Source organism: Gastrolobium bilobum, unplaced genomic scaffold, assembly GCF_033153095.1.
Source record: "Gastrolobium bilobum isolate Gb01-03AN ecotype WA unplaced genomic scaffold, APGP_CSIRO_Gbil_v1 utg7600, whole genome shotgun sequence".
Taxonomy (NCBI): domain Eukaryota; kingdom Viridiplantae; phylum Streptophyta; class Magnoliopsida; order Fabales; family Fabaceae; genus Gastrolobium; species Gastrolobium bilobum.
Window position 1 is genome coordinate 595,932 of NW_026897674.1, and position 13,731 is coordinate 609,662.

At 31.5% G+C, this 13,731-nt stretch overlaps 1 protein-coding gene across 1 annotated transcript; it reads left to right on the forward strand.

Moving 5' to 3' along the window:
* The first annotated feature begins 5,756 nt into the window (after positions 1-5,756).
* On the forward strand, positions 5,757-10,529 carry LOC133309200 (beta-amyrin 28-monooxygenase-like). The gene is made up of 4 exons (XM_061509945.1): positions 5,757-6,280; positions 8,144-8,559; positions 9,671-9,858; positions 10,230-10,529. Exons 1-4 carry the CDS (start codon positions 5,757-5,759, stop codon positions 10,527-10,529), a joined length of 1,428 nt encoding a protein of 475 aa, XP_061365929.1.
* The last annotated feature ends 3,202 nt before the right edge of the window (positions 10,530-13,731 follow it).

Below are 13,731 nucleotides of genomic sequence, written 5' to 3' on the forward strand. Positions count from 1 at the left end.
TCTGGACATAAAAATAATCACCTATCAGTTGTTCTCATTCATATCTATAAACACCAAACTTATTTGTGTGTATGTTGTTACACATTTGCATAATTGTTTGCAATCATGCTCTCATTAATTTGTAAGGTTTTAGGGTCTCCAGTACTATCAACTGCTATACAATCCCATTGCAATATTTCTAACATTAAAACTATCTCGCTATATATGCTCGCAGCGTAGAGAATACTATTATTTTATTTTATTTTTGGTAATTGAATACTATTGTTTTAAGGGTGCATATTTTCTTATGTTGTAGGATAGTAGGAGAGAAAAAAAGTAGAGATAAGTTAAATGTGGGTCTCACATTTTAAATTAAAAAAGAAAAAAAAATTAATTGGCACGGAAAACGAATTTGTGTAGGAAAAAGTTCTTATCTCATGTAGATGGAGATAATGATTTCCCTTGTTTTTAATTCACTTCAAACTGTCAAATACTCACAAACCATCTTTTCCATTTTCTCTTGTTCTTCTCTCTTGTTATTTCACTTTCTATAAGAGTGGGTGTTTTGCTTAGATATATAAAAATTATTGATGTAACATCACCCACCAGTTTAAATTTTTGGGTTGAATTGGTTTTTTAATTATATAGTATCAGAGGATCGGTGTCATGAGTTCGATCTTCACCGTCCCCCACTTTCTCTTGGGGAATTTCTTATCACATGGGTCTGTACCTTATTCACCCTTCATACTCAGTGGGCTCTCGTGTGAACACTACAAGAAAATAGTCAATTCGCGACTGTCGATTCACGATGGTTTGAGTTCAACTGCCTCTGTATTTAACTTTGTGGCTGTTAGTAAGGCGGTTCTTATAATTGTCGTAATATACCATAATTCAGCGTCGATTTAAAGTCATTTCACGACAGTTTGTCTTTTTTTAAATTTTTTTTAATCAAAACACAATTGACAGGCAAGAATTTTGATTTTAAATTCCCTCTATTTATTTTCATTTCCCTCTTTCCTAAAACTAAACCTTAAAAGTCGCGCCTCTCTTCCATCACCTCTCTCACATATATGTTTTTCCCCTTCCTAAACCTAATGTCTCTCACTTATCTTTTTCTTTGAGTTGCCGCTTGTGGTGGCCACAATGGGAAAGGTCCCTTGACCATGGTGTTGTGTAACTTAAAAAAGTATTCCAGGCTACTATGTATCTTCGCATCTAGTGAAACTGAGGTCCATGAGATCGTTTAGTTGCAAGGTAGAAGGAATGAGACATCGCCGGCGACAAGTACGACAACGATTCTTGGCTTGGACAACGAAGCGGAGGTGTTGTGCACATTGAACAGAGGACATATGGTGATATTATTTATTTATCATTATTATTTTACAACCATTTATTATTTTAATAATTTACAACTATTGTATATTTTTCTTGAAGCCTGTGACTCTGTGAGAAAGATTTCATAACCGGGAAGAAGAATGCAAAGTTACAGGATACGAAAGGTATAAAATTGGGTTCAATAATATTATGTTCTTTATCTTGGGTACAAATTTCAATCAAAGACCCAATCTCTTCTCTTTTAAGAGCTACTGCATCGGTTTTGTACACTTGCATATCAAGTGTTTGAGGAAAGTTTCCAATTAAAATTTTATCTATATTATTTTTGGTAATGCAAATAACTTAGTTGTTGCACATGTTATTTTTGTGAAATGCTAATAAATTTTGTTATGAGCAATAGGTTTTGTAACATGTGTAATTCTAAAAAAGTTAAGTCTAATTGCTTATAACTGTGTGTAGTATTTTTTATATTTTATTTTTATTCTTTAAAAAAAAACAAATGTACTAGACACAAACATAAGAAATATTTTTTTGGTTTTACATTTATGTTTCATATCTTTAAATTTGAAACTTCTAAGTAACAATATTTTTTTTATATGACTGCAGGTTTGGAGCTTAAATGTCAAAAATAAGATCCTTCTCTGCTTTTTACAAAGCATAAAGTCGTGGACTACCATTTCTTTTAATTTAGTTTTTCACTTACTATTGATTCATATGTAATACTTTCGACTTGGATTTTGTAATATTTTAATATTTATATAATGAATAAATTAATTTTATAAAATATTTGATGTATACATCACATTAAAAACATTAATAAATAAAAGTAATAAATTTACATGAATAAATATAAATCTCAATAATACATTTATTAATATTAAAATTTAATTCTTGAACAAATACGAAATTGTACGTGAAATTTAAGAATAGAGGCTTTAAAATAAAAGAAATCAATTGAATAGTAAGGGGGCGGTTATTAATCACCGTGTCTTTGCCAAATGATAATTGTTTGTGAAGTTGAACCGCCTTTCAAAAAGTCGGGAGAAACAGAGGCGGTCATACCAGCGATTAGTTGAAATCGACGTAGAAATCCGCGCGACGCTTGTATCTGCGTCGGTTGGTAAACTGCCTCACACTATATCTAGCGGCGGTTTTAACCGCCCCAAAATAGAAAATGAACAGCCGCAATATACTTATTTTCTTGTAGTGGAAGCGGCGTGTTAGAGAAGTATATAAACCATTGAACTTTCATTTAACAGTTTAAACTTAACTTTTGGGTTGAATTAGTTCTTTACAGATATCATGTACTGTTATTGGTTGAGTTATTGTTAATTGAGCTTCAATTAATATAATTTCTATCTTGTTTTCTCCAACCTATTTATTCATTGTGTTTGGGTCATAAGAATATATTTATTCCTCATTTTCGTTAGATTTTCAAGAAACTCACATTGGGAATCCTAATTATCCACATTTGGTTCAAGATTCTTAAAATTTTCCTGAGAAAATGAGATTCTTAGGAATTAAAATTATGAATAAGAATCCCTTGAAATAATACCATCAGATAGAAAATTTTACATAATTTATAGGAGATAAATAACCTTGTTTTAATATTTTCATAACTAAAATATCCTCCCTTGTTAAAGTCCCTAACTTTGTTTCACAAAACCGTGGGTTCCTCTCTTCCCTTTCACGATGCCTTTTTATTGTGCTCCTCTCTTCTTTGCTCCAGTGACCCCAGTGTCACGTTTTGATCCTTTTGTGGTATATTAGAAACTTTTTTGAAACTTTAATCAAAGGTTAGTTTTGTATAATCAGCCCACATTCTCAGGAATCATTGACAAGAATCAGGCAATTTGAGTCAATATTTTCGGAAATATTTTAGCCTTTCAAACAGCTTTTTGATAATATTTATGAAAAATTCATTTTCCCAGCATATTTCTCGGAATCGTGATCCTTAGGAATAAAAAAAAAATTCTGTACCAAACGTCCCCTAAATAACTAGGGTGATTATTTACGATATTATATAATTATCTTTTTTCCTTTTGCTGCCATTTGTTACAAGAGCAAATGGAAATTGCAAAAACAAAGTCTCGGGGAGAGTTTTTGAATTGGCGTGACGTGGAGAAGATGAAATACTCGTGGAATTTAGCTTGTGAAGCAATGAGAATAGCCCTTCCACTCCAAGGGAGCTTTCGGGGAAGCCATCAATGGCTTTATCTTCAATGGATTCTCAATTCCAAAAGGCTGGAAGGTAAATTACATTAGAACTTAATTTCATAAAATGTATAAGCATACTGATCTTTTTCAATTTTTTGTGCTACATTTATAGTTAGTGTTAGTCCTGTGACACTCAAGAAGGGAGGTTGAATTGAGTGATAGAAGTTTTATTTTTTTTTTAAGTAAAATTAAATTTTTAATTTTCTTTACCAAAATTAAATTTAAAAATAAAAGACAACGAAAATTAACGTGAGAAAAAAAAACCTCGTGAACTCACAGGAGTAAAACAACCACGATCTCAATAATTTCAAGTACAAATTAACCCCAATTTACACTTGAAATCTAAACTCCAATCTCACAATAAAATTGCTATTTCAACCTAACCCCTTAGGTCTAAGTTTCCCAATTGTCCCAAGACAATTGCTCCCCTATTAATTGTTAACTCTAACAATAGCTAGAATAGAACACAAAAAAACTTTACTAGTACTTCTCAAAAATAAAAGGTGACACTTTAAATTAGATTTTAAACTAAGTGCAATCTCTACAAAAGCCCCTAAGAGAAGTGTCTTTTTCGATCAGCAGAGGTCTTGTATAAATAGATAACTTTTTTTTTTTTTTGAAAACCATAAATAGATAACTTTTGTTTGACCATTCTTATCTTCTTTTCATCAATTTGAAATATCCCATTTTTAGTTGCTTTTTTTTCTCTTCTCTTCGTATCATCAGCCATACAATCTCGGAGCATATCTTGATATTCAAAATCTTCTTGTTAAAGCTGCAACCTTATCTTAATATTCCGTTTCTTCAAATATTATCTTTTGAATTCAAAATCGAATCCTTTCAACCCAGCAATAGATTGTTATCTTTCAACTGTCTTGATCTTTTATCCTCATTCTTTCAACTTTCAAGTGTTTGACTTGGTCCTTCCCAATCGTTGCTGCAGTAGAAATTTAATCTTGCTGCACACTTAAAAATAGCAACATCAAATCATTATGGTTTCAATTGTTTGTTAGCATCAAAACAACCCAATGCAATAGCTAACAGTTAGAATTTGTCTAAATAAATTTCCCTGCAAGTATGGTCTTATAAAACCTCAATATATCCTTGGACCTTGTTCATAACATGAAAAACTTCAATACAACCTTAATCTTTTCATCTAACTGAAAGAAGTAAATTTAGTTAGCCGAAAATGTTAATTAAGGCGAGTACGTGTGGGATTGTTGTATGGTAGTATAAGATATAAGAGGTTTGAGGTTATTTAATTGTTTTGTTGCTCAAATAGTTGTATTGGAGTGCAAGCTCGTCACATATGAATCCGGAGTGTTTTCCGGAGCTTGAGAAATTCAACCCGAGTAAGGGGAATAAAAGCGGCTGGAACATGCATGTTGTGTCTGTACAAGCTGTATAAAATTGAAGCCCGAATAATGTTGTCTCTCCATTTTGTATTTTTTTTCCTTTTTTAATTAATGTTATCCTGATATATTTTTGTTGCTTTTCCTTTTTTTGTTATAATTTGTAACAACCTTGGTCGTGCTTATGGGATTTAAAATAATCACCTCTCAGGAATATTCCTATACATATACTATCCGGAGCATGTGTAGTGTGAAATCCTAACAATATGCAGATTAAATATGCTTGTTGAGCCCCCAGATTGGAAAGAAATGTACTTGATTGCTTTTAAATTAATAGCTATTTGAAAAGGGCGTTGAAAAAATAGATAAAATTGTTTCCCTCTTGTTTACAGTACGCGTCGTTCAACTGTATACATCGACAATATATAAATGAAACAAAATGATACGTATAATTAATAACTTTATTAAAGGGGTCGTTAATTATATCTTAACGTATAGATCAAGTTTCCTTGCACATTCGACGGCAATAAGTCGTCTGTGTTATAAAAGTATAAAAATAATTCTTTCACACTAATAATCCACACCATGGTGACCTAATTAATGCACAAATTTTGATGCGCAGAAAACAGCACTAATTCAACCTCATTAAAATAAGTAACGCACACATTTTGGTGCGCAATATCACACCACCATGGCATGCCTAATCGCGGGTGATGACATGTTGCAACACGAGGAGGTTTTCTTCAGTAACACAAAACAGTTTGACTTTGAGAAAAAAAGAAAGAAAAAAAAAGAAGGGTTTGTGGTTATAAATTTCAAGAAACCTAAGACCTATGCTCATTACCCTCTTTCATACGAAATAGAGAAACAAAAATGGAGCTTTTGTATCTCACCATTCTGCTTATGTTTGTTGTCACTCTCTTGATCCTTTTTTACATGCATAAGTCTCCGTTCTCTGACCCCAACCTTCCACCAGGAAAAATGGGGTATCCGGTGATTGGCGAGAGCCTTGAGTTCCTGTCCACCGGGTGGAAAGGTCATCCAGAAAAGTTCATATATGAACGTATCAAGAAGTACTCTTCCCAAGTTTTCAAGACCTCAATCATTGGGGAACGCACAGTTATGTTCTGTGGTTCTGCATGCAACAAGTTCTTGTTTTCTAACGAGAACAAGCTCGTTGTGTCATGGTGGCCTGACAACGTTAACAAGATATTCCCAACGTCGCTTGAAACAAGTTCTAAGGAAGAAGCTATAAAGATGAGAAAGATATTCCCTCAGCTTCTGAACCCTCAAGCTCTCCAACGTTATATTGGCATTATGGACACCATTGCCCAAAGGCACTTTGCTTCCGACTGGGAGAACAAGACGCATGTCACCGTATTTCCCTTGGCCAAGAGGTGATTATTCATTATTAATATTTTTTTTGAAGTTATCTTAATAATTCTAAAATGACGTAGTTTTGGAATTAAAACAAATAATTATATTTCATGTTATATGATAAATATAAATTTTCTTTACTAGCAAAAATATAGAGTAGTGTGATCAAACTCAAACTAGTTATGGACTAAGTCGGGATACTGAACTAATGATTACCGGTTTAATAAGTGGGTTATTAGTTCAATTGCATGAATTAAATATGGGTAAAGAATTTCTCCGGTCAATGAAAATAAGTTATCTCTGGTAAGCTTAAAAGAATGTCGTTTTGAAACGAAAATCAAGGTATTTTTATAATATAATATATTGCAGGAGTCTTTATCATTATAATTTTTTAATTTTATAATCTCAAAACGACGTCGTTTTGAGTTCACTGGAGATAACTTTATCTCCTGTGTGACTGAAGAAATATTTTTCCTATTAAATATAGATAACAAAATATAATAAATACAAAATTAGAAGCATTATAGCTAAAACTTAGAGATGATTTAATGGTAAATGCTATAAATTATAATCCAAATGATTTAGATTTAAATCTGATTAGATGGTAAGTGCCGGTTTAATATCAATTAAACTCGATTCGTTATCGGTTTACCGATTTTATATTAAATGTACGAAGGGTTCAACATCTAAACCTGATCATTGAAGATCCGATTTACGGATTAACCAATCAGGCCAGCCGCTTGGGATCGATTTTTATAACACACAGTCACACAGTACTAAGATCCGTGGTGTGTCTTCCCCCGTACATGTACCATTACTCAGGAGACATTATTCTTAACGGCGGAACCATTAATTTTTAAAAAACGGCGGACCCATCAACTTTTAAAAACAGGGCAAATTTATAATTTAATTTTAGGATAGGTTATTTTATTTTATTTTTTATTTTCGCCTAATATTTTTCAATACCATTATTTAATATCAACTATCTTTGTTATTTCTATCTCTTATTGATATTTTGATTTAAAAGTGTTTGAGAATGATATGCAAAAATAGGTAGAATAATCTATATCTTTAATTTTTTTATGATAAAAAAATAGCCGGAAATAAATTGCAGCTATAAATTTCTATGATAGGGTTTAATGTTTCTCATATTGTAAGAGATAAAATTATCTCCTATATACACATAAGAATATGTGGAGCATATGTGAGATCATGTGAAGAGAAAAAAGAGAAAAAAATGTAAACCCTACATAATTTTATATGTATATAAAAAATAAAATTGTCTTCTGACAAACGATAATCCCGCCCACATTTCGTCTATAATATTACTTATATGAGTTTGTCCCTCATCTAGTCCCTCCCACATTTCGCATTGACTAAGTAGAATAATATTTTGAGGTGACATGTTACCCAATAATATGACATAGTTGACCTAAATATTTAAAAAATGGAACCACTACTCTTCGTTTTACTAATTAATTTTATAATATAGTTGACTCAAAGTTACCAAAAATGGAATCTATTCTCTTTGTTTAATTAATTAATTTGTATATGCTTACTATCTATGCATTAATTTTAGGGAGTACTGTGTGTCATTCAAAAGGATACAAGTTGTGTCCTTTTAATGACTTACACATAGTATGACCGGTCATACTCTGTATAGTTTTGAAAAGTTATTTTTTTTTACTTTACACGTTAGCGATGTGACTGCGGAGAGAGAAAAAAAAAGCAACTTTTCAGATTTACACAAAGTATAACCGATCATACTTTGTGTAAATCATCTAGAATGACACAACTTGTGTCAACGATAGTCTTTTTTCCCTAAAATTTTTTTCATGCATTTGTTTATTTTTTTTGTGTTCGCCGACGTACTCTCAACATAGGTATACCTTCTGGTTGGCTTGCCGTTTGTTCATGAGCGTTGATGATCCAAACCACGTAGCAAAATTTGAAGAACCTTTCAATCTGGTGCCCGCGGGAATCATGTCCCTGCCGATAGACTTGCCAGGAACACCTTTCAACAGAGCAATAAAGGCCTCAAAGTTCATTAGGAAGGAGCTGTTGAAGATCATAAAGCAGAGGAAATTGGATTTGGCTGAAGGGAAGGCCTCAACAACACAAGACATATTGTCTCACATGTTAATGTCATGCCATGAGAATGGACAATATATCGGTGAAGGTGATATTGCAGACAAGATTCTTGGCTTGTTGATTGCTGGCCATGACACTGCAAGTTCTGCATGCACTTCCATTGTCAAATACCTTGCCGATCCAATTATTTATCAACGTGTCTATCAGGGTAAGTGAGACTCTTAATTTTATTCTACCTGTTTTATAGCAACGTCCTCAATAAATATTAGTAATAAAGTATTTATAAGTTTATAAATTGGTTTACAATAATTATTTATTACATATACACACGAAAAAAAGAATTTTTGTACATTATTTTTATTTTCTAAGCAAAAAAATTACGTAGGATTTACATTTTTGTAAATACTTTGTATAAAATTTAAGAACACTGTTATACAGCCCAAAACCTATGAACACAATTTTGAAGAAAATTACTTCCTTTAAGGGTAATTATTGGATAAGATGAAGTGATTAAAACTACTCATTAATCTAAGAATTAAAAAACACGTCAATTTATTATCTAATTTTTTACTGAATAGTATTTCTTTAATAACAAAATCAGCTCAAATAAAAAACGAATGAAATAAATATATTGTAAAGAAATATTTTCCTGATTGAAAAAGAATTAGGTACTTCATCATACGTGATAGATAACATAAAAATATATGATAATACTTTGCTGAGTTCAAAATTAATTAATAAATTCACATATGACTTTAATATATTTATAATTTCAAATGTAAATAATTTAAATATAAAATGACATGTTTAAATAAAATAAAGTTACTATTGGATACCAACGTGTGTTGGTCCTGACACCAATTTAATGTCGGAAAAAATCTTTTGTGTAGCAGATATATATATTAAAAAATTTCCTTAATGTCGAGATTCGTGCTTATTTCCATCTCGCTCCCCCATGTGTCCTAGCATATTAATCTATCAGCTGCTCAGAGGGGAGATACATACTTTGGTAAACCCAAAAAAAGGGTCAACAGTCAGTGTGCCCATTAAGTGTCATGTCATTAACTTTTATTAGTAATTTGACGAGGAACTTGAACTTTTTTCAATTAGAAAAAATGAGAGAATTGACCACAACTAAAAAAATAAATTGTGCAATTAATAGCACGTGTTCCTTTCTTCAAGTCAGCGTGAAATTGTGCAATTAATCAAATTACTTATTTTCTCCCTGTTTTCCCATATCTCATTTTCATTAAATGACTACCGTGATTGTTTATTATATTATATACTTATCTGTTTTTCTTATCCTTCAATTTGTTCAGAGCAAATGGAAATTGCAAAATCGAAATCTCCAGGTGAGTTATTGAATTGGCGTGACGTTGAGAAGATGAAATACTCGTGGAATGTTGCTTGTGAAGCAATGAGACTTGCCCCTCCTCTCCCAGGAGCTTTCAGGGAAACTATCAATGATTTTATCTTCAATGGATTCTCAATTCCAAAAGGCTGGAAGGTAAATTACATTGTTTTTACCTGCCGTAAAATTTATACGCACACATATATATTCATAATGATCTTCTTATTTTCCAATTTTTTTACTACATATTTATGGTTTTTTTTTTGGAAAACATATTTATTGTTTTAATTGATGGGTTATGGTTAGAATTTGTCAAAGTATTTATCCATGAAAGTATAGTCTTAAAAAACTTTACTACATCCTTAATTAGTCTTGTTCATAACATGATAAACAGGTACATGTGTTTTGTTTATCACAGAAGAATTTTGCTTAGTATTTTAATCTTCCCATAAGAAGTAAATCTAATATAGATGAAAATGTTAAGGCAAGTAGTTTGAGTTTATTTAACTATTTTGTTGTTCAAACAGTTATATTGGAGTGCAACCTCGACACATATGAATCCAGAGTACTTTCCGCAGCCAGAGAAATTCGACCCGAGTCGATTCGAAGGAAAAGGATTAGCTCCTTACACTTACGTGCCATTCGGTGGAGGACCGAGGATGTGCCCCGGAAAAGAGTATGCACGATTGGAAATACTGGTTTTCATGCACAACTTAGTAAAGAGGTTTAAGTGGGATAAGATTATTCCTGACGAGAAGACTATCGTTAATCCTATGCCTATTCCTGCCCAGGGCCTCCCTATTCGTCTTTATCCTCACCAACCTTGAAAACAATTATATTTGACTGAAGTAGAGTAAATTTAAGCTCGAATATTGTCTCTTTATTTTAATTTTCTTTTCTTTTTTAATGTAACCCTTTGTCTCTTTTTTGTTGTTTTTTTTTAAAAAAATATAATAAATTATTCATGTGTCTTTACCAAAGGATTTAGTCTTTTGGGAGAATCGGTTTCGTGATATAATATTAGAGAAATGATCTCAAGTTTGATGCTTAGTGCCCCATTTATCTAATACAAAATTAAATTTAAGCACATGATAATAAAAAGGGTTAAAGATTTCTCATGTCATATGCGAAGAATTTTTTCTTTTATACACATAACAAATATATGGGTTCCATTGAAAAGAGGAAAGAAAAAAAAAATTCAGTAGGATCCATATTTTTATTGTGTGGGTAGAAGAAATTTTTCTATGTAACATGATAAGTCTTTGATCCTAAAAAAAAGATACCTAACCTTTGCCTTGTTTATGGACATAAAAATAATCACCTGTCAGGTGTTCTCATTCGTATCTTTAAACACCGAACTTATTGTGTGTAAGTTATTACACATTTACATAATTGTTTGTAATCATGTTCTCATTAATTTGTTTTGTTCTAGGGTCTCCAGTGCTATCAAGTGCTATTCTAATTCCATTGCAATATTTCTAACATGGAAACTATCTCGCTTTGCAGCGTAGAGAATACAATTGTTCACAGCAAACTGTCAAATACTCAGAAACCATCTTTTTCATTTCATTTTCTCTTTTTCTTCTCTATTGTTATTTCACTTTCTGTAAGAGTGGTTGTTTTGCTGATATAATGTACTGTTATTGGTTGAGTTATTGTTAATTCAGCTTCAAACAATATGATTTCTATTTTCTTTTCTCCAATCTCTTTATTCATTGTGTTTGGGTCGTAACTCGTAACAATACATTTATAAGGGAGTGTAATAATAGGGTGGGAGAAGAAGCATATTTGGCAACATCTAAAGAAGCAGTTAATCCAAATAACATATTAGTTTATTATCAATATTTTTCTCGCAGGCCTTTTTAGGTCCAATAAGTTGGGCTCAATATTACAGCTTATATGTAAAACTTTTTAGAGGATACCTCATACCTTGCACTGCTGCTCATTATATACTGACCGTAGGACAACATGTCTTGTCTCAAGATCAAGACAAACTACAGGTAGAATAGCTCTAAGGTCCTCTCCCCTTACTTCTTCTCCCATGGAAGGAAGAGATAGGATCTCATCTTTTTATCTTATGAGCTGTATTACCACAGCCATTTTTACACGTATCCCCCTTTTTGTATACAACATTGGGAAGCTCTCACAGGGCCATGATTCAAAAGCACGCTTCTATCAACATATTATATCCCTTGAGGAAAACATTTATGGCTCCACACAAACGTCTAACAGCTTAAATATATAAGGGCTGCGTTTAATATCTCTCGTATTATAAATTATATTTGAAAATTATAAATATATGCATATTATAAATTATTATTTTGATATTTTGATTTTAATATGTATTATGGTTATTGAGTATGAATTTAATTTTTATTTCCTTTAGGCGGCGTTTGGTTGAGGAAAAAAATTTTGAATACTAGAAAAATGTAATTGATAGGAAAATGGTTGGAAAGTGAGTTTGGTAGGAAAATGTAAAAAAAGTTGTTTGGTTAGAAAAAATTTTACCGGGCAAATTAAGTAAGATTTATAAAGTCAATGTTTGGTTTGAGGTAAAATATATAGATAAAGAAATAACTTCAAATTACAAATATAACCCCATAAAAAAAGTGAAACCTTGGCACTTTAGATGAGGGTATTTAAGTCTACAAGTGGGTTGCTCTTTTGCCATTTAGCTAGCTAAATGTAAAATATCACCTTCAAGTTGTCTTTCTAAATAATAACTTTGCCCTTCAAAGAACGGACACGCGGGTAGAAGAAAAATTTGCGTATCGGACACGTGTCCGACACGGACATGCTCGAACACGCGTCCGACACGCGGTCAACATTTGGGGACACGCGGTCAACTCTCCGACACGTTCCGACACGTTTTTCCGACACGCGGTCAACTTTTTTCGACACGCGGTCAACGCTCAGACACACTGGGACACGTTTTTTTATTTTATTTTGTTAAGTAATTATAAAAGAAATAATTTATAAATTAATTTTTTTCTGTTATGAAATTTGACATAAAAAATTAACAAAGTACGAAAAATTATTTATATTTATATTTATGTTATGAAATTTAAATATTTGATTGGTTATATGACTTATTATGAACTTTTATATGTATTAAATATAAATTATATTATATATATTAAAAATTTTATTTAAAATCAAAATGTGTCCCAACATGTCGAAATATGACATTTTTTAGAATTAATGTGTCGGTGTGTCGTGCCGTGTGTCCCGTGTCCGTATCCGTGCATCATAGAGTCTTTGCCTTGCTTTCTATGAACAAATAAGAAATGCTATGCAAATACAACACCTATGGAAATTTTGTAAAACCTTCTACCAAACATTGCTTTCTTACTTTGCCAACTCCCCGACACGTTTTGACACGTTTTTCCGACACGCGGTCAACTTTTTTCGACACGCTGTCAACGCTCAGACACACTGGGACACGTTTTTTTATTTTTTATTTTTTTTAAAAAAAATCTTTATTTTATTTTGTTAAGTAATTATAAAAGGAATAATTTATAAATTAATTTTTTTCTAGTTATGAAATTTGACATAAAAAATTAACAATGTACGAAAAATTATTTATATTTATATTTATATTATGAAATTTAAATATTTGATTGGTTATATGACTTATTATGAACTTTTATATGTATTAAATATAAATTATATTATATATATTAAAATTTTTATTTAATATCAAAACGTGTCCCAACATGTCGAAATATGACATTTTTTAGAATTAACGTGTCGGCGTGTCGTGTCCCGTGTCTGTGCATCATAGAGTCTTTGTCTTGCTTTCTATGAACAAATAAGAAATGCTATGCAAATACAACACCTATGAAAATTTTGTAAAACCTTCTACCAAAAATTGCTTTCTTACTTTGCCGATTTGATTTGCATAGGTAAATTTTAAGAAATCTTCAACCAAACACCACCTTAGTATTTGAACTTAAATTTGTAATGACTTATGTATTGGTGTGTTTAAATTTATATATGTTGGATATATTTTTTTTTTGTAGTAGTAAA